Below are 20,947 nucleotides of genomic sequence, written 5' to 3'. Positions count from 1 at the left end.
GCACTTTGAAAATACTTGAATCAGCAGCAAAGTGAAAGGACAAGGCTCCCTTTGAGATCAGGTGGCCATGGAGGTCCATCTGTGCTCCAGGGACATAATTCACATACAGTATTTATGTATCTCACTCGCCACAGCTACTAATACCGACAATGTACATTGCCAGGACTGAGTTCTATTTGCTAGAACTTCACAGTTATGCAATATTTTTGCCACGCGAGTACACGGCCGTTTACGCTCTTTTCTTTTTATAAGAATATTGTTTTTCCGGCTCAGGCTGAATATTCTTATTTTTGTACTGATGTTAGGCTGAAACTATTCTTGTGAATATTCTTAGTTAGTTAGGTTAGTTCTCTCCGCGCCATGAGGCGCATAAGGCTGCAACTTTCGTTTTCCAACCAGTCCTGTCTTTTTCTGCAGTCCTGGCTTCAGCCCAGCTGGTCCACCTTTCTTGTCTGCACTCTCTTTCCACTGTCCTCCTCCACGTGATTTTAGGTCGCCCCACTTTTCTCTTTCCCTCGGGTTGCCATCCCATTGCTACCATACAATCATCGTTCTTGTCCTTTCTAAGCACATGGCCAATCCAGTTCCATCTTCTCCTTCGTATTTCGTCACTTATCTTTCTCACGCGTTTGTTATTTCTGAAATTGTGTCGTTTCTCATGCGTTGCGGCCACCATACTCTCAATATCCGTCTTAGACATGTGAATTGAAATCTATCCAATTTCTTCCCTTCGGCAGCTGTTAATTTCCATGCTTCACATCCATACAATAGCACTGGTCGTACCAGAGTCTTAAACAGTTTGATTTTTGTATTCCGACCAATGCTCCTTGTATTCCAGATCTTCTTTAGGTTGTAGAAAGCTCCCTGTGCCTTGCTTAGACGTTTCTTGATGTCTTCCGTGCCACCACCCTCTTTTGTCACAGTCGCGCCCAGATATACAAACTCTTCGACGTCTTCAACTTCCTTTCTTTCAATCATTACTTTGTCTTCTCTTCGTGCATTCATTCTCATCACTTTGCATTTTTGCGCATTCAATTTCAGCCCCACTCTCCCTGCATTATCTACTAGTCGGTTGGTCTTGTCCTGTATTTGTTGGTGTTTTGATGAGAGAAGGACTATATCGTCTGCAAAATCGAGATCTTCAAGTGTAGTTGTAAAGTTCCATCTGATGCCATTTCTTTGTCCTTCTGTTGTTCTTCGCATTACCCAGTCTACAGCAAGCAGGAATAAGAAGCCTGACATGACACATCCTTGCTTAACGCCAGTTGTGATCTTGAACCATCTTGTTTGTTCTCCCTCATCCAGTACTGAACATTCAAAGTCTTCATACATGATCTTCACCATTCTTATCAGCTTGTCTGGGATCCCATAGGCCTTCATGATTTTCCACAGTCCTTCGCGGTGTACTGAGTCAAAAGCTTTTTCAAAGTCGACAAAGTGTGCATAAAGTGTCGCCTGCCATTCATTCACCTGTTCTATGATGTTACGGAGGATGAATATTTGGTCTACTGTGCTCCTGTTCTTTCGAAACCCAGCTTGTTCTTTTCTAAGGACACTGTCTACCCCGTTTTGGATTCTCTGGATGATGACTCTGCCCATTACTTTGCTAGCCACAGGTAACAATGTCACACCACGCCAGTTCTTGCACTCTTTCAGGTCGCCTTTTTTGGGTATTTTTACTATCAAGCCTTTCTTCCATCGTTCAGGTACCTTCTCCTCGTGCCATATCTTATCAAACAGTCTTGTCAGCTCCTTAACTGCAACATCACTATCTGCTTTGTACAGCTCCGCTGGAATGCCATCTATACCTGGTGTTTTTCCACTCTTTGTCTTCTTCAGTGCCTCCCTTACTTCTACTTCCCTTATCTCTGTTGTATCCATCTCGCTAATTTCGTCTTCCTCCACTTCGTTCTCTTCAATTGGGTTCATTGGGGCCTCCCTGACTAGCACCTCCTCAAAATGTTCAGCCCATCTTTCAAGTCTGGCATTCTTGTCTTTTATTGTCTCACCCCTCGTGTTGTTAATTGCTGCAACTTGGCGCCGTCTCTTGTTGGTGATTTTCTTTGCTGTTTGGTACAGTTCCCTATTTCTCCCATTTTCGGTATACTTTTCTGCTTCATTTCCTAACTGTTCTAGCCAAGCTCGTTTATCCTCCCTTGCTCTGCGTTTAACCTCTCTGTCTTTCAATTTGTACTCTACTCGTAGCTTGCTTTTTATTCTCTCTGATTTCGTGCAGTGTATTTTGTCGTGGATCATCTGTCGTTGATCTATTGCTTTCCAGGTTTCCTCTCTCAACCACTGCTTGTTTTTCTTTTTCACCCGGCCTAGTACTTTCTCAGCAGTTTCTATGTAAATTTTCCATTTGCATGCAATCTTCATTGATGTTTTCCTCGACCTCTAATGCTGCAAATCTGTTTCGCAGTTCGACGCTGAACTTGGACTTGAAGATTTCGTTTTCCAGTTTGTTTGTGTCAAGTCTTGCATTAGTCTTTGCTCTATCTGGGTTTCTATGTAGTTTCAGCTTTATTTTCATGATTAGCAGAAGGTGATCGCTTGCTGCATCTGCACCCCGGTACACTCGTGTGTCTTCCACAGATCTCCTCCATTCTTTACAGATCATCATGTGATCAATCTGATTTTGAGTTCTTCCATCAGGTGACACCCAAGTCGCTTTATGAGTTGTTCGGTGTGGAAAGCATGTTCCTGTGATGACAAGACTGCTCATTGAGCAGAAGTCACATAGCCTTTCACCAGTATCGTTTATGTTACCCAGTCCATGTTTTCCCATTATTCCTTCCACATCCTTGTTGTCGTCACCAACCTTTGCATTCAGATCTCCCATAACAATAACTATGTCATGACGGTTGCATGTATCAAAAGTTCTTTGAAGTTGCTCGTAGAATTCGTCCTTTTCATCATCTGTTGCTTCGTTTGTCGGAGCGTACACTTGGATTATAGTTGTATTTTTGAAGCGGGAGTAAAATCGGGCAGTTATTATGCGACTGCTTATTGCTGTCCATTCCATTAGGCATTTCTGTGTGTTCTGACTCATCATTATTGCTACTCCTCTCTGATGCTCACTTTCTTCTCCAGCATAAATCATTGTATAGCCATTCCCCATCTTCTTCCCCAATATTCTTAGATTGTATCGTATTTACAACTTTTCAAGACAAAAAATTATATATATATTTTTTCAAAATCTCAGCCTCGGGTATTTTCTTAAAATATTCCTAAAATTTCGCAAATTTCAGCCTCGCGTAGATGAACATACATACTAATGTCAGCATGAAAGAGACAAGGGTGAAGGACCCCGCGCTAAGGCTGCCATATGAAAAACATCAGCGGCATGCAATAAAAAGAGACTGACGGGCCACCAATAGGCCCGCTAATTGCCCGTTACAAAACGCGTGACATGTCAGGGGAATCGATCCTTTCAGTCATTTTGGAAGTAAAGTATGCCTGCCAACGTGACCAAGTCTAAAAGAGACTACTCCTAGAGGATCGTCACATGATCTGTAATGGGGCAACAAAACAACGAGGCTCTAGATATTAGAAAAGCAGGCGCAAAATAACGGTCAAATGGGATATATAAACTCAAAACAGCATCATTTGCTCCGACGCTAACAGAGCTTTCAGTGGCAACTGACGAGATTCATAGAGAATCGAAACTGTAGTCTTGCCTGAGAAACACCAAACACTTGTCAGAAGAAATCGCTGAAGCATCCTTAAGAGACTCCCATGACAGTTACTGGCTGCCTTCGCTTTGAATATCTGCCGGACGGCGAGCTAACGCACAAAACAATGGAGATGTCATGTCAGCTCGAAGAACATAATACTTGACTTTCAGTCACGAACTGAGCAACAGATCGAGCTGAAAACAACTGCGAGAGGCCAAAGCTCTCGAAAGCGAGAGACAACAGTGATGAACTTTGTAAGACGTGGATCTGATAGACTCCCATATTAATACGTGATAAACGAACACCCTGCAATCTCGCCGCAGGTTCATAGCATCAACATGATATCACGAGTAACGCATTCCACGGATCCTATGTCTTCATATATGACATATACTTTGCACTGTCTCCTAAAGACGCGGATCTATTAGACTCATATAAAGAACTCCTCCTAACGGCTCAGAATGATCATTAAGAAAATCTCCATTCAGTATATTTGAGTTTTTTCCCTTCATGATCAAGATTAACGTCTCATTAAGCAGAGATAAGCTATAAAGGCTTTAAGACCAATCTTTTTGCGAACTACAGGAGTCGTGCAGGCTCTTCAACACTTTTAAACTTTGAAAACAACAAGAACAACTGATTTAATGAATAGCTACTTTATTGACATTTTTAATACACTTCCACTTTAAACCACCTTTTAATGAAGACGTGCGTCAATGGTTCAAACAACTTAACTTGACACAAGAATCCCTAAGTTTTGAATAAGCTTATAATCCATCTAGAAGGTAAGTAAGTTAACTAACATGCATTGCAGCCGGTTTCAATTGAGTGTCGAAAGTAATTACGCGTTTACTCTAGTTTTGCCTTACTTAACGTTCTGTGATTTTTTGAGAAAACTACTTCCAATTTGCCAACCAGTAAGAATTAAACCAAATCCAATATTGACTTCGATTCCTCGCACCCGCTTTTCCTTGTTTGGCAGCGTTTACATGTATTTGCTTTGAATTCTAATCGGGTTCGGTGCATTCTTTACGGTTGGTTGTGATTGGCCTGAGTAATTACTTAGGTTTTGGTTTTACCACACTCAACCGAAAAGCATTCAAAACGTCAAGCAAAGATAATTAATTGAATGTAACGCTTTTAAATTTACAGCAGTCAATGGAATGAGCAGGGGGAATAAGCTATTTACAGTAAAATGAATTTGTTGTCGCATAGTGTACACTCCGAAAAGAGGCACAAAACCCCACAGAATCGCCTGCTACGCAGTCTAACTTTTTCAAAAAATCTAACTCGAGATTAAATAATCTAGTTTGTGAGCAACAGTGACTTCCTTTTATTATACATTTACAGAGAAGTATCCCAGACGTCAATTCGGTACCACACATCCTCCAGGAGTTCTCGAACTTGTGACGCATCCGGTCGGACATCCGGGTCTTGTTCAAAACACAAATGCGTAACTTGTTCAATCTTGACAATGAGAGCAAGAAAAAAATAACAAATTAACGACAATAATAATAATAATAATAATAATAATAATAATAATAATAATAGTAATAATAATAATAATAATAATAATAATAATAATAATAATAATAGTAATAATAATAAATAGTTTTGAAAATAAAAAGTAAATAGTTTTAGAATTTAATTACTAGGATCTTTATGATTAGGAGTTAAGATTTTAATTGTAAGGACTTTGGTCGTTGCATTGATTGGCTACGGCTGGCCGCCCAATCATTGGTTAGGATATCTGGGCATCCAGAAGCTTTTACTGCCATAATAATGATGATGATGATAATGATGATGATGATGATGATAATGTTATTCGTAAATAGTTTGAATGTTTGGCTTGTTCCAGACGCCCCTCCACTGATGTGTTGAAGATAATATATTATCAGTTCGACCCGGGAGCTACTTCGGAGTGGCAACTGATTCATACCTCTTCGAAGTCTTCAGAGTTGCGGCAATTCTTCAACAACTCAGACAACACAAAACCAAACTGAAGAATGTTTTTCCCCAAGACATCCTTCACCGAGTGGCTATTTTCGTTACATTCAGGAAAATCCTGAGAGATACGCTGAGCCGAGCCGAAACCTCCCAAGACAGCTGCTATTGGAGGTATCTGCATGACACAAATGGAAGGTAAATGCGCTTTATTAGTCCATATTATGTCCAAATAAATGTCCTTTGATCTCGAAAAGTGATTATGAAAATAGGTAATAGTGCTTCGAGGGTGGTGGGGACAGGAGCATTCATAATCTACAAACAAGTATTTCACAGTCCAAAAAGCATAAACGAGCAGACCAGTTGCCTTTATCACAAGTGTGACTAAGGAATTGAATTCGGAACTACCGTGAAACAACTAGCTAGTAGTAACAATGCGACCTGATTCTGGCGTTTCTCGATTTCAAGCCCAGCACCTTCATCACCGTCGGAGTCAAGTCGAAGTCTGAAGATCCTGCAACTGCTCTGTAGCTTTCTGTTTTAATTGCTACAGTTTTCGTTATCATCGCTACATTTGTCATTTAAGAAATATTTCTTGGCACTTGGAGTTTTAGTTCTTTCTTCAACCGTACCCTTAATCCTCTTGTTATCAACACATTGGATGTTGTAATGTTGTTATGGACAACTCCTTTGTGTTCTAGGTACTGTATAGCGAAGAGCAAGTCCATGGCCACAGCAAAGAGGGCGTCAAGGTTGAGAACAACTTTGCTGTTTTTCAAATACTCGTCCAGCGGCGTGCATGAGGTGAACTCGTAGCACAATAAACTGCGGTCAGAACAAATGTTTTGGATAAGAAAAAAGCATTGAAATGCCTTATAACTAACAACTGGGTGTGTATGGCGCTTGATAACTGAACGGTTATGAATCGCCGAAGCGAAATAGCTGCATTTTTTGGTAGAAGTTATTCATTAAAATGAAATATGGAAAACATTCGCTCAGATACCTGGGACTGAAACATTGTGGAATAATCTTCTGGGAGAAGACAGAACTCGTCCCACATTGTGCAACTTTAAAAACTTAGTTTGTTAACTTAGATTTTAGTTTGTTAATAGAATACGTTAATTGTTCAAACTATATTTTGTGTATACACAATGTAAATATTTCTGATCATGTATTATGTAGTGTGTTACGTTTGTGAAAAATTGCCAGTCTAAGTTTGATAATGCAATAGTAAGTTATTAGTTTCTCTTCTCCTCTAGATCGGGCAATACGTACGTCCGAAGATGTTGCCTTTGAGGTCCGCAACAACAAGTGATGACGTAATATGATACGACATCGCGTTATAATTGCCAAACGGCGGCCACCTTAGGTCCGCTATCTTGGATTTCTAAAGTTCTCTAAAACTTCTATAAACCGCTAAAATTGAACGAAATGTAATCAAAACCAATACACAAACCCTCTGAAAAAAAAAATTCCCTTTCACAAATGTGTTGTCTAACTCAATGACCACCAACCGACCACATCAAATTGTTTCCAGATAAATGTATGAAAACGTCACGAGGTTCATGGCGTTTGCTCCATGCCTGAGTCACGGAAGGAGAGGGCAGGGCCGTGCCCATCACGGCTCCTCCGCCCCTAAATAAACCTAGGCGAGTGAAAGATATTATTAAAAAGTGGAGGTTTCCTTACAATGAACTTTTCTTGAGCCGAGGAAATCCCTTTTGATCGTAATTTAAAGCACACTCCTCCGCTAGAAAAAAAAACAATAACACACAGTGATGATCATCAACAGCTGCTGTAAACTCTGTAGCTATATTAAATGAAGAAGGGGAACACAACTTAAAGATTGAAATATGACTAGAGGAACAATTTAGTTCGTTGCATATAGAGGAGAAAGTCGAACCGACTAGATCACGTTATTTAACACATAAAAAATGAGACAAACTGTCCTGATTTGGTAATAGAAGTTTTTCTACGTTTAGTAACAAAAGGAATGTGTTTCGGATAATTAATTTCTTTTTTTACTGGTTTATCTTACTAGGCTAAACTGCATAAGAGGAAGGCATTCTTAAAACGAAATAAGACTCTTGAATATCATTGCGTTACATCCATAGATTGTGTGATCTTGCCGTGTGTTACACAATATTCAACATGTTCATCTATCTATCTTTTCTCCTGTTTAAGGCGGGCCCCGTGTCGGACACGCTAGACAGCACTCCCTCCCATTATTATGGATAGTTTACTTATAGACACTGCAGCAGTGTCTTGACCGTAGTTTTAGATGGTCGTCCTGGGTCCACCCCAGAATGGGTGGGCTCCCATAGGATGACACCGTCTGTTGGGAAGCTCTGGATGTCCATCGCAGTGACCTGCTATCTTAACTGGACAACATAAAGAGCACGTTCAAATAATGATTAACAGGTAAAGCAGCTTAATTTGGGATTTCAATTTACAAAGTCGTTGTGTTTTTACTTCTAATTTGCGTAACACTATTTTGACACATCATTATACAGCTCACGCCGCCGCAAACATACATTTGCCGGCAATTATCTTTTTTTTTTAGTTTAAAGGCAGACATTAACGTTACACATACATCTACAATGCCAGAAGTATTTAAGGATATTTGGATGTCCTCCTCTCACGTTAAGCTCCCTCACGAGTTCTGCCTCCCTTCTCCAATCTTCCTCCATTCCCTTTGAAAAATGCTTTATCAGTCGTACTTCATTTCCAGACGACGCAACAACAAATGCCTACGAAATAAAAAAATGCTGCAGTTATGAGGACCTTACTCAGTAATCCAAATAATATAAACTTGTTCGTTTCTATTTTGTAAACAATCCAAGATTTGATTCACATAGTCTACTACAGAGTTCTGCATTAGTTTTGTTCCTAAGTTGTAAACAATTGAACACATCGTTTAAGAAGTAGTGTTACAGTAATGTAGGTTCATTGATTCAGAAACCCAGAAGCGTTTTTGTATTGACAACTATTTCAAAATAATCGTCCAGTGTCGCTGTGACTTGCTCCGCCAGTGAACTAAAATGGTACATAGATGGTCTGCGAGTGACTGGGTGGGAATGATTCAACCTGATTAATTTGGTCGAACGTTTGTCGACTTCTCCTATTTTCCCCCACGCCTGATATAGAGCATATATAAATTTGGTCCCTTTTCAAGAATTCAGTTGATTTTATTCTCTAGGTGATTTAGAATTATGTCGTTATTATGAAATGATATTTAAAATTTAGACTATAAAATTAACTTTCGCTGGACGTCTTAAAGGTTCTCTTGATACAGGATTTCGGACGGTAGGTGTAAAAATAAAAAGGGAACTTCTATCATGGATATGTTTATCGTTTACAACAACTTTTATCGATCGAATGCTGTACTGAAAAGCGTTGAAATCTGATGTTCATTTTGATGAAATTACTGCTATAGTTGTGCTAAATTCAAATCACGGTTGCCCTACCACTGATGACGAATCCTGTGCTGGAAATATCTTTGGTATTTCAATCAGCTTCAAATCCGACCGAGGTCCCCCGCATACCGATAGGTCCTCTGATGCCCTTGCTGATGTGCTTGGTATTGGTGATAGGCTTACACTTGTTGGCAGAGTCGCCTGCGAACTACCGGGGACAACAATGTTTCCTCGAAGTGGGGTGCCTTTTGTTGTTGCTAAAATTAAAGAAAATTAAAAGTTCATAGATATTTTTTTTAAATGTTCAAAATGACGTTACTTCTCGGGAGTGAAAGCAATTCTAACAGCAGTTAATGGGTTAACTAATTGATTGAATTTGTGCCTAAGGGAAGGGGGTGGGGTGGCTTACTACCTTATAAGCTAACATAGCTTTGTGTTGCACCAATGGATGTGGTTTGTTTTCGCTGTGTAGAATGTGCGAACAAATACGTTCAGGTGAAAATAATTAAGAGTTCCAATTTGGAATTTTGACGAGCATCCCTTGCCGTGAACTTTTTCTTGGAGTTATGAGGGAACGTTTTTGCCAACATATTAAATAGTTAGTAATCGCCAGAACACTGGCTAAAGCTGAGCAGAACAAGCGGAAGGGTGTATGCAGTTAAAAGATATACCACCAGTAAGATGAATATGCCTGGAACTAGGAAAAATTCACACAGAGTTAAAGAACAGATTCAGCTGCCTATCATTAGAGGATGGAGAGAAAGGAAGCGCAATTTTCCCGGTAGATATCACATTGAAGCCGTGGTCCAAGTTAGATGACTTGGGCTTTACAGATGACACCGCATTTATCCAGCAGAAAGCTAGAAACATCAGCACCTTTTTTTTATTACTCTGTGTCAGTCTTGACAGATTATGTATAAACATACATGGAGGAATTAATACAGCTCATAACATTAAAAGCCAATAAATTCTTTTTGCATCTTCTCTCATGGTTGTATAGTCTAATACTTGATTTACACTAATGACAGCAAGATGAACATGTCTATGTGCTGTCACTCACTGTTGTGTTTGAACTGGGTTAAAGATTAATTCTGAGAAGACAGAACTCTTTAGGTTGAATACACTCGACACCGAGAAAGTGCATGCACATGTAGATGGTCAAGACATTGAGGAGGTTGAAAATTTGTGTCCTTGGATGAAACTTCAGAAAGACAGGCAATGCGCAAGACGGACATTAAGAAAGGCTTGGAAGGGTTGGCCAACACATACCAAACTGGGAAAGTTCTGGAAGAACAGCCATTTTTCCATCAAGATGAACATTTTCAAGTTCAATGTCATTTGATGCCTTGTTATACTAGTTGTTAACCGTGAAGAAGGATGAGAAGAAACTGGACATCTTCTAACACAAGAGCCTAAGACGGATATTGAAGATTTAATGGCCAGTACTAGTTACAAACCAGAAGATAAAGAGAAGAACAATAAGCAACCAAATGCAAGAGGAAGGTTGATATTGTTACGCCTTGACTTAGAATGGCTACCACATTAACATTTGCGTTTTTGTTGTTTAGTTCGCTAGTAAATTTAACTTCTATTTTTTTTCTCTTAATTACACGTACGCAACAAATCAGCTATTTTCGGTTTGCAATCTACTCACGAGCGAGTGCTTTTATTCTGTTTGTTGACTGTTTTCCGAAGTGACTCTTTGATTTTAAGAATTTCTCTTTATGTTATAAACACGTAATCGCAATGAGTTCTTTCACAAATTGCCCTCGATCGTCTAACAGTTTGTGAAATTTAATCCTTACTTCCTATCGGCCTCGTACGATTATGTAGAATTATCATTATAATTATCATATTTAGTTAACATCGCTCGTCTAGTTTCCCCTGTAACAAAACTGATACCTTTTAAAATTCTTTATGTGTCAGCGTTAGCGATTTTAAAGCCTATCACAAATCTAACGCGATCAAGAATCTACTGGCGTGGAATTTAATTTTGGAACATTAATATCATCATTATGTAACAGTCAAAGTTCATTCTATAAAAATCGAAGCTGTGTGTGATGATTTTCGTGGTGCTCCGTAATCAAATTATTGTTACAACATTGGATGATGATAAAATAGATATATATATATTTAGCCTTTGCCCCCAAAGTGAACTTTTACGTATGTTTATAAGTAGGGTGTATAACTTACCTGGAGTCCTCTTTGACCGTTGTACTAGTTTTTCTATGGCACTGCTCAACGAATCCCTCTGCTGACTGATTTTTTTCCTCACGAGCGGAGTGGAGAATGTGTAAAGTATGGGGTTAATAGCCGAGTTCACCGGGAGAACAAACACGGCAATCCACACGTAAGCTTGTTTTTCAGGATCATGAAATTTCCCGAGCAGAGATAGAAGCCCGATAACAATCACAGGCATCCAGCACAGGAAATCAGTTAGGATAATGAACACCATTCTTCGCGCCATTTGAGATTCTCTGTCCATGTTTGTTGACCTCACCTGTTTTGAAACGGCCTTAACCGTGAAGAACATAACTATGTATGCAATGAGAATGTAGATAAACGAAGCAAGGTTAAGTGCAATGAAAATACCGACGGCGTATTCCCAGCCAGCTTGTCTTTCGGTAGACAGTTGAAGAGGAAGGCAGACGGCTGATTTTCCATAAAATCCGACATTACGTATACTGTCGTAGAAGTAATCCAAACCAAGGGCTGGAATAACTGATATCATTATTCCAAAAATCCATATTCCTCCAACAACAGTGCGAGCACTTTTGCGATTCATTCGCCCGACTCTAAATGGGAAGACAATGCAGATGAGTCTATCAGTTGTGATGAGGGTCAACATAAGCACAGAGACCTCACTTGATACCATTGACAGGACTCCAGTAACTGCACATGTTGTCCCAGACCTCCAGTTATTATCATGTTTAAAATATTCACCTTGCCACTGTACGTCTTTGATTGCAATTATCAGAAGATACACACCCATCAGCAGATCTGAAATCGCCAGGTTTGTCAATAGAAAAGAGTGTACTTTGTTGTCTTCTTTTATAATCACCCTCATTACGATGGCGAAGAGGTTACCAACAAGAGCAGAAAGTCCCAGAATCCAGACGCAAACTTGAACACCTTTGTTTTTCATCAGGTCCGAACAGCTAGAAAACTCGTCTTTGGGTGAATGACAACGAACGCCGGGCATTGCCTTCACGGCATAACAACAAAGCATAAACTCATCAAGATGTCTAGATAGTGAAAATGAAAGAGTCAAAAGTAATTTTATGATTATCTAATATGCAATAAAATTACTTTCCAGAAGCATATTACATGGTTCATAACTGTTTTAGTTATCCAAGGAAAGTAAAAGCATGCAAATTGCTATCTAGATGCATTGATGCAGAGCTAAACAGAACTTTACTAGGGAGTATGCACTTTATTTACGTTTGTTGAACTGTTGACTGCCATATTATAACAACATGAAAAATTGTAACACTGACTTACATTTCCTTGAGACTTTGAAGTCCATTAAAAACGTCTGGTGGAAAGTTTTTCAAGCTGATATAGTTAAATTGAAGATATCTGAAGAAAAGTGTTATCTGCAATTAATAAATATCCTCTGATCTCTGAAAAACAGCGTCGCTTTTGCACTGTTCCTTTTACATAATAAACAAGAGTGCATTTGTCATTAACCCTTTCTGGACCGGGAGGGGATTTTGCCCACGGGAAATTTGAACGCTATTAATTTTTTTTTTGTTTCACATTTGCGTAGGGAAGAAACTTCGTGACTTTTTTCCAAAATTTGTTAGGAAATAATTTTGTGTGCTATGGCAACGCATTTTTAACGGCATGTCTTTCAGAATTTGGACGATTCCCGTCTTTTAATCTATAAAAATAAGATAAAAATATTTTTAACCTCTTTTTTTTGTTCATTTTCTTTTCTTTTCATTTTGATTACATGATGTCCGAAGCCTTGGGAAAATCAAGACATCAATGTGGCAGATTCAAGATGGCCGCCATTTTGAGATCGTGACTTAATTCGCGCGTCAGATAGCCTATTGATGCGGGTCTCAAAGGAAACATCTTTAGGCGTTGTAATTTCTTTTATACTAAAGTTATGGAGGAGGGACTATAATTCCCTTCCTCCGGCCCCAGAAGACAAAAAAATTTCGGTCTAGATAGGGTTAAAGTTTGTTGATTTTACAGTCGCTGGAAGGTTTCCAAGTCGCATGGTAAAGGGCATGTTGATACAGCGGCTTCCCTAAAGTAAACTTTCTTTTGTTCTGTATTTCAAAACATAGCTTAAAAAAATACGCCATGCTATTTTAGGCGAAAAAAAAAATGTTTGTGTCCATGGAAGTAATCTTTTCTAGGAAGTTCAAGTTCTCTGGCCAAACACCATTTCAGACGAAGTCCTATGGAGTGCAGCGGAGCCGGAGAAAATGGAGCGCGGCTGGGGAACACTCGATGAAAGCACAATAACAGCGTCGCTAATCTGGACTCGAGATGGAGGCCGCAAGGAAAACGAAGGAGAGGACAGCCTAGAAATAGCTGGAAAAGGGACGATCGAGAGAGAAAGGAGGGAAGTGGCTTCTAATTGAATTGCACAGGCAGGAGAGCCATACACAGGACAACGGAATGCTACACTTAGGGTGCAAAGGACTAATAAAGAGAGAAAAATAGTGAAGTCGAGGAAAACTCTGAGCTTCGAGAAACATATAATGTCCAAGAAGAGATATCTTATAGGCGTATTTTATCGATCACCCTTCAAATATTTTGATGAAAGGTTACTTGGGATGATGGTCCAAGGTTGAACTTACAACTTCTGCAATGATGAAAGCCCTGCAAATGTCTTCGAAGATAACCGCTGAATCCCGTTGTGGTTGAGGTTTCTGAAAAGAAACGGAAGTATCTAATAAAGAATAATTACCGAAACGGGCATAGCATGTCAAATGATAGGTAGACTCATCATTGGCTATAGTTCTCCTATATTCACAAGCACGAGTGGAATAATATCAAAATATCAGAATATCAAAAGACGTGTCAGAGGTGGAAGGGGCCCCAAGAACAACCACAAGATCTGGAAGAACGTAAGGAAGACCCACCCAGATGTCTCTTGTATTCTATCATGACTGAAGAGGTGAAACAATAATTAGCAAACTACTCTTGCTCTGGAGTAATGATCAACAGCGAGGAAAGGTAAAACTGGCACAAAAGGCTATTCACATAAAACTAACAACATCAACAGGGGTAACGGAATTGTGATAGTTTGACATGTAAATGCCGAGAAGTAGGGATCTGTTGCCGTGCGAGCACTGAAACTGAACAGAACTGAGCATTGCTTCGTTAGCTTCTTTTGAGGTTAGTTTTGCACTTGCAGCAAACTTCAGTTAACCGGGGAAAGGACGTCATCAATATCATCATTATAGGGATACGAGACGACACAATTAAGGGGAAGTGGGATATTATACCCAGACCCCCATATGGGGGCCTCAGAACTGAGATAAGAGCACGTCTGCTGGCGTCTGACTTACAGTACTTCAAGCTTCGATAAACCAATGAACAATTCATCTGGTAGAACCTCTAAAACATTGTGTTGAAGATATCTGAATTAAAAAAAAAGGAAAAAAGAAAGAACCTTAAGGAAGAGAAGGGCCATAAACGTGTCAAAAATGCTGCATTCTGTGAGAAAAATGTAGATGTTGCTCACTCACAGATGTTTTAAATTTCGTGTGTTATTGAAAGCGTCCTGATCAATCCTGTTTATCCGGTTCTCTCTCAGGCTTCTTCAACGACGAAAATAATAAAAAAAAGAACATTGAAATGATGAGACACTTTTTTTTTTTTTATTTCAAGTTCAATAATAGCGGAACCAACATGAAATGAATGAATGAATGAACGAACGAACGAACGAACGAACGAACGAACGAACGAACGAACGAACGAACGAACGAACGAACGAACGAATGAATGAATGAATGAATGAATGAATTCTTATATACTGCACATATCACCAAGTCTCATGGCGGTTTACATTTCTATGGGGTGAGATCGGAAGTCAGCACGTGAAATGCACAATAGGTGCATTTCTTATATACCGCACATATCACCAAGTCTCATGGCGGTTTACATTTCTATGGGGTGAGATCGGACGTCAGCATGTGAAATGCACAATAGGTGTAAAACAAATTCACTTGGACTACAATGTTAAGTTACCAAATATCTACAGAGTCGATTACCGTTGACAATATAAGATGTCTGCAACTTACAATGTCGTTAACGAGGTTAGAGACACAAGAGCAGTAGACGAAATATCTGTTATCAGATTGGAGCTACAGTCCCTAAAAATAAGATAAAACAAAAAAAAAAAAAAATCAATTAAGCCGCACAAAATTATATGAAGTGATAAATGTGGATGAAACAGTTACGAAAGTTGATAGATACGAGTACAAAGGGGCTACTAAATATAATGGTGATATCAATCATTACGTTGGTGAACACCATGGTCATATAATTTCAAATAAACCCCATAATCGACGGGAACTCTTCTAAATGCGTGACCTACATTACCGGTGACCTAGCAGGAGAATAACCATTTAATTAACACCATCCACTGGGTTTACCCATTTGACTTTGACGATGGCCTCCGCGAAGATTTTCTAAACGTCACCTAACCCTATTCAGCCTTAGAAGGGTAGAGGGGATTGACGGATACAAAAATGCCCGTAACTATGAATATTCATAACTTTTTTTTCAAAAATTTTAAAAAGCAAACACCACCAAACTTTAGACGGTTTTCTGAGGTTTGGAAAATATTGAGAAATCCAAGATGGCAGCAGCTCCTGAAAAACAAGCAAATGACGTCATTCTCAAGTGATGTCACGCACGTCATCAGTTCACTTCTCTGTCCTCAAACGAAATACTTTGGGACAAGCTAATATAATCTTGAAATCTCCCTGCCGTACTCTCAATAACTTTGATCGAAGTTATGAAGAAGAAGGAGAAGAACTTTGCCGTCGACCTTGAAAGTCCGTCTTACCCTTCCCCTTGTAGTCTCTTTAATATGGCTCGACCCGGTTAAAACCCGATTCCTTTCTGTGGAGTTGTTTTCAACTTACTGTTGATATTCCTCATATCACTAAGAGAGTCTTTAATTCATAATAATACAGAGTTATACTTACAAAGTCTGTAGACTTTTCATATTCTCCAAAATACCGTTTGACAACGTTGAGATGAAATTTATGCCAAGCTTCCTAAAACAAAGTATAAGAGAGAGGGTTGTCCACAATCCCAAAAGAAGAAGTAAAGAAAACAATTGGCGATACTGACCCGCTTGATTGTTCATGTGATGATAATGTAAAAAAAAAAAAAAAAAGCGCGATGAAGTACCCGAAATACAAAACAAACATGGTTCCTGATTGGCTTGGGCGAGAATTTTAAAGGGAGGTCGACACCTTTCTATAGCATGAAGCGGCTAAGGTTACAATTGCTTCGCACTCTATATGGAATGTTACAATGTTTATAGCACGATAATCCAAATCATTTTGTTAAAAGAAAGGTTTATGTCACGGCATTGCACTGAGTGCACACTATAGAAGAGTACGAAGGGTCGGTTGCATAAAACTGAATAGCAATAAGACAATTGGAGGTTATATAAATGAACCGCGTTTTGTGTTCAGGGGATTTTTCTCTCGCAATTTTGTGAAAAACTAAGCCATATGCCCATTTGAAATTATGAGAGAAAATGAGAGAGACACTCAGAAAATCCATAATCCAGGAGCTGTCGCGAAAAGATTGTTTTAAGCAGTTAGGGGACAGTCACAATGAAGCTCAGATCAAGAGTCCTACACGCACTCATCGTCTCAACGAAGGGTCTTTCGAGCACTGGAGCTCCGATATTTTTCCTGTAGAACCTGTTGCCCTTTCCATTTAGCCAAATCTAACGGACGCTTGGATCAACAGGAAGTACAACACATGAAAGAACACCAGGTTTTCCGTTCCAACAACGGAACAGAAATTACTATTCTATATCAGTTGCACCGTCACGTAGATTTTTTGATCTACCAGTGGAATTAAAAGTTTGGAACAAATACTGAATGCCTTTACAATTATAAATTTGATACCTGATGGAACGTTTCTGGAAAGTTCGACTGAAAAGTTGGGCTAAACGGAAAGCGCTCCCGGAAAAAATAATGGTGGCTCAATTGAGCCCTGAGATTAAGCCATGAAGCTCTGAAGCTCTGCATTTTTTCGCTTCAGCCCTAGAGCCCTAATATAAAATCCTCAAAAACCTTGATTGACAGATCAGAACGAAATTTTCTAAAGAGATTGGATGTGGAAAGTCTAGCAGCCTCTGTACCCCTGAGATTATCTGAATGTTTATTATACAATTCAGTGAGTATTTAATCAAATGAACTATAAGTTGCTATATAGAGCTTTTACTTACAAAGTTTCCAGTGAAGAGGCTTTGCTAAACGTTCCTCTTTCTATTCTGAAAATTACGTTTGCACTCAGATCCCTGGAAAGATTTCGAAAAAAAGATTAAACAGTTACCTATTGACGGCGGGCTGAAGTTTGAGATTTGGCGGTTTTGGTTTATGGGGTGGCTGTGAGAATCCCACTCAATTTACAAGGAAGGGGACCTTTGGGCGAATCTGAGATCCTAAAGTCTGGGATCCTAGTTACGTTCGTTAATTTAACAATGAGCTTGGGCGAATTCTCTCTCTCTCTCTCTCTCTCTCTCTCTCTCTCTCTCTCTCTCTCTCTCTCTCTCTCTCTCTCTCTCTCTCTCTCTCTCTCTCTCTCTCTCTCTCTCTCTCTCTCTCTCTCTCTCTCTCTCTCTCTCTCTCTCTCTCTCTCTCTCTCTCTCTCTCTCTCTCTCTCTCTCTCTCTCTCTCTCTCTCTCTCTCTCTCTCTCTCTCTCTCTCTCTGACTCTCTCTCTCTCTCTCTCTCTCTCTCTCTCTCTCTCTCTCTCTCTCTCTCTCTCTCTCTCTCTCTCTCTCTCTCTCTCTCTCTCTCTCTCTCTCTCTCTCTCTCTCTCTCTCTCTCTCTCTCTCTCTCTCTCTTCCCCCCCCCCTCCCCTTCCTATCCTCCTCTCCACAACTTTCCAACTATAGAAGCTATGATAATAGGCTTAGGAGGTACATAGTACGTCCAAATATATTTCTTTGAGTTCCGCAACGGGAGGTGATGGCGTAATTTGATGAAGTAATTACGCCATGATTGCCAAATGGCAGCCATCTTAGATTTCTGGATTTCTCCAAAATTTTAAAGAACCGAAAAAACTAATATGAGCCAAAAACACAAAAGTTACAGTAAGAAAAATAAGTTTTCTTCATTTTAAAAAGGGATTTTCCATTTTCTACTACTTGTCAAAACTTGGTTCCATGATAACGCCAAAGTCAAGGAATCTAACCAATCACAACAAATTTTTCTCAGATAAATAAAAAAATATCCTGACATTTCATGGTGTTCGTGCAAATATTAATAAAAGCTATTCAGGTTCAAAGTTGCCGCGGGCGGAATGCGCTATCCCCCTGCCCCCGGTCTGGAAAGGGTTAACATCTCTTTTAGCAGAGTGGGTCTCTTCTATAAAAGTATTTTATCCGTGTCTCTGGGTACAAATGTAGTGGATGGAATAGAAATTGGCACTGAAGCAGTGGTGCTTTCAATAGTCAGGGGTTGTAGTTAGGACACTTATCAAATGTGGTGTTATCTTTAGTGTTGCAGTTATCAAAATTTCATCTAGGCATATATTTGAAATAAGAAAAAAACCTACAATTCAGCGTAAATAGCTACCAGGATCATAACAATTTTTATTCCCCTTCATTATAACAAAATATTTACTATTCATTACAGACCAAAAAATCATATCTGGTACTTACAAGTACTTCAACCTTGAAAGACCAGAAAATGCTTTCCTTTGTAGATTAAAAATTTTATTCCTCTGGAAAAGTCTGTTGAAAGAGACGGATATTGTTAAACTAGACAGGCTTATTCCAGCATCGTTCGATAATGAGCCTAACAGGAAGTGACTAATTATTATATGTTATAACTTCTTGACGTCTTTTAAAATAATTCAAATTGCCTTAATTTAAATTATTTTATTTCACGCCTTTACTTTCTGTAGAAATTATCTTTCCTGTTACATTCTTTACTTGATAATGGTGCCAAGATGACACCGTTTTTCGCTTATTCTTATAGTAAATTATTCTAAAAAACAGTAAAATGCAAAGCAAAGTATGGCAGTATTTTTCCAAATCTAAGCTTTATTATCACTGAAAAATGCATGCTTACCCCAAATTTTCTTTTAAATACGAAGAACACTTGCTCCGAGTAGTTTTAAACCGCGCAAAGATATCTCTGTATCATTAGGCACCACCCGAGTATCTGGAGATGCGCAGAACGTATGCGCAGTAAAAAAAGTGGGCACCGTCCTTAACACCTAGCTCAAGTAACATGTGACTTAAGCCCCGTCTACACGAGCTATTTTTCTGTGGCAATTGTATGTGGCAATTTTTATTTGCCCGTGTAGATAGCTTGACAAATATTTGTTGTAATTTGCTCCAGTAATAATTTCGCACAGTGGAGATGACCATGGAAAGGCAAAAAGCAAGATTGCGAAAGTCAGAAGACGGACCAGACGTTAAAAAAAATTGTCACATTTTATGTGGCATCTCGTCTACACGGACAATTTTTTTTATGTGGCAATTTTTATTTGCCACATAAAAACTAACACGCCAGCTTTTCAGCAAATGCAGTTGTCACATAAAAATTGCTCATTTTTCATCATCTACACGGGCAAATAAAAATTGCCACAAAAAAAATTGCTCGTGTAGACGGGGCTTTAGTGCAAAGACCATAATTAGTATCCAAGTATTCTAAGCGCTTTTTTGTTCCCTTTAATCTTAACCGGCTTCGAAACTTCAAAATGATGACACATGTAGGTTAAATTTTCCCATTTTCAACACTAAAATGACATGAATTGTTACATATAATTGCCTTACATTGCGGCTGCATTGGAAGGAAGTCTTGCAGGTACAGCAGTCAGTTTTCTTCCTTTCTTAACAGTGATTACCATTTCTTGACCATTGGGTGAGATGAGATTACACTCACAGCTGGAGGGACAGCCTTTAAGAGAGGACAAATAAAATGTGCATTAGGTAATAACTAGCATAGTTTAGTTTTTGCTTTCACCTCTAAACTCTTTCCTGGCCTAAAACAGCGGAGCTTCGAGCGGCAAAGGTGATCCAAATCTTTCATTGAAGCGAGTAAGAATAACTGAGATATACGCCACTAGCAAAGCGGAAATGAAGGAATTTCATTGAAAATATTCAGTGACGAATCATGAAAGGGATACCGTTAATTTTCGTTTAAATTCCACAAGCTAAGAAATGGTGAAATTATATGGAAGTTGGAATCTAAGACACTAACGATGGAAAAGGAGATAAAAGAAGGTCAAGTTCTTTTGCACCTTCGCAAAGGCCAATTTTGAGCTTTCGCCATCTGCAAAACTTCTTGCTGCATTTTTAACTGGCTGTTCAATTGATTTCTTAAAATTATACCCCATTTTGACTGCTGCAGTTGTTTATCGTATGACTCGGTTGGTTTAAAATCACACTGTTCTTTTAATGGAATTTTTTCTAAACCAAACATCTTTTTTTTGATTTCAAACAAAATTCTTCCGTTCCTGGTAATTGTTATATAAATAACCGGCCGACTATCAAGCACAATCCTAACAAAATTTCCGTTTGATTATCTTACTCCCTACCTTCGTACTGGATGCATTCTGTCTGGTCAACATCTATCAGAGGAAAAATGCAAAGCAATTACCATGTGATACAATTAACTCGTTTCGAAATCTTTGTCTTCTCTAAGTTAATGTCTGACGATCTGATAGGATTTGGCGGAGT

At 39.1% G+C, this 20,947-nt stretch overlaps 2 protein-coding genes across 4 annotated transcripts in view; both read right to left on the bottom strand.

The window, feature by feature from the left end:
* Window positions 1-2,335: 2,335 nt before the first annotated feature.
* On the bottom strand, window positions 2,336-3,121 carry LOC146489720 (protein CFDP2-like). The gene has a single exon (XM_085104872.1). It carries the CDS (start codon window positions 3,119-3,121, stop codon window positions 2,336-2,338), a length of 786 nt encoding a protein of 261 aa, XP_084960998.1.
* Window positions 3,122-4,716: 1,595 nt separating this feature from the next.
* Window positions 4,717-20,947, bottom strand: part of LOC146489719 (uncharacterized) — a 62,172-nt gene continuing 45,941 nt past the window's right edge. For all 3 annotated transcript variants that reach the window (XM_085104086.1, XM_085104096.1, XM_085104104.1), the window contains 17 exons: window positions 20,806-20,838; window positions 20,042-20,165; window positions 18,920-18,991; window positions 17,481-17,552; window positions 16,216-16,287; window positions 15,304-15,375; window positions 14,749-14,820; window positions 14,569-14,640; window positions 13,855-13,926; window positions 12,539-12,616; window positions 11,231-12,282; window positions 9,089-9,294; window positions 8,215-8,371; window positions 7,311-7,371; window positions 6,254-6,446; window positions 5,617-5,799; window positions 4,717-5,144 (listed from right to left, as the gene is read on the bottom strand). In XM_085104086.1, coding sequence (XP_084960212.1) covers window positions 5,022-5,144; window positions 5,617-5,799; window positions 6,254-6,446; window positions 7,311-7,371; window positions 8,215-8,371; window positions 9,089-9,294; window positions 11,231-12,282; window positions 12,539-12,616; window positions 13,855-13,926; window positions 14,569-14,640; window positions 14,749-14,820; window positions 15,304-15,375; window positions 16,216-16,287; window positions 17,481-17,552; window positions 18,920-18,991; window positions 20,042-20,165; window positions 20,806-20,838 — 2,714 coding nt within the window. In that variant the 3' untranslated portion in view covers window positions 4,717-5,021. The remainder of the gene's footprint in view (window positions 5,145-5,616; window positions 5,800-6,253; window positions 6,447-7,310; window positions 7,372-8,214; window positions 8,372-9,088; window positions 9,295-11,230; window positions 12,283-12,538; window positions 12,617-13,854; window positions 13,927-14,568; window positions 14,641-14,748; window positions 14,821-15,303; window positions 15,376-16,215; window positions 16,288-17,480; window positions 17,553-18,919; window positions 18,992-20,041; window positions 20,166-20,805; window positions 20,839-20,947) is intronic.

Source organism: Pavona decussata, unplaced genomic scaffold (assembly GCF_977016875.1).
Source record: "Pavona decussata unplaced genomic scaffold, jaPavDecu1.1 SCAFFOLD_4, whole genome shotgun sequence".
Taxonomy (NCBI): domain Eukaryota; kingdom Metazoa; phylum Cnidaria; class Anthozoa; order Scleractinia; family Agariciidae; genus Pavona; species Pavona decussata.
The sequence above is the reverse complement of the archived record's forward strand: the minus strand, read 5'-3'. Positions and strand labels throughout refer to the sequence as shown.

Coding starts and splice junctions, on each gene's coding strand:
- LOC146489720 (XM_085104872.1), bottom strand. CDS start 3,121: ATGGGGAATGGCTATACAATGATTTATGCTGGAGAAGAAAGTGAGCAT.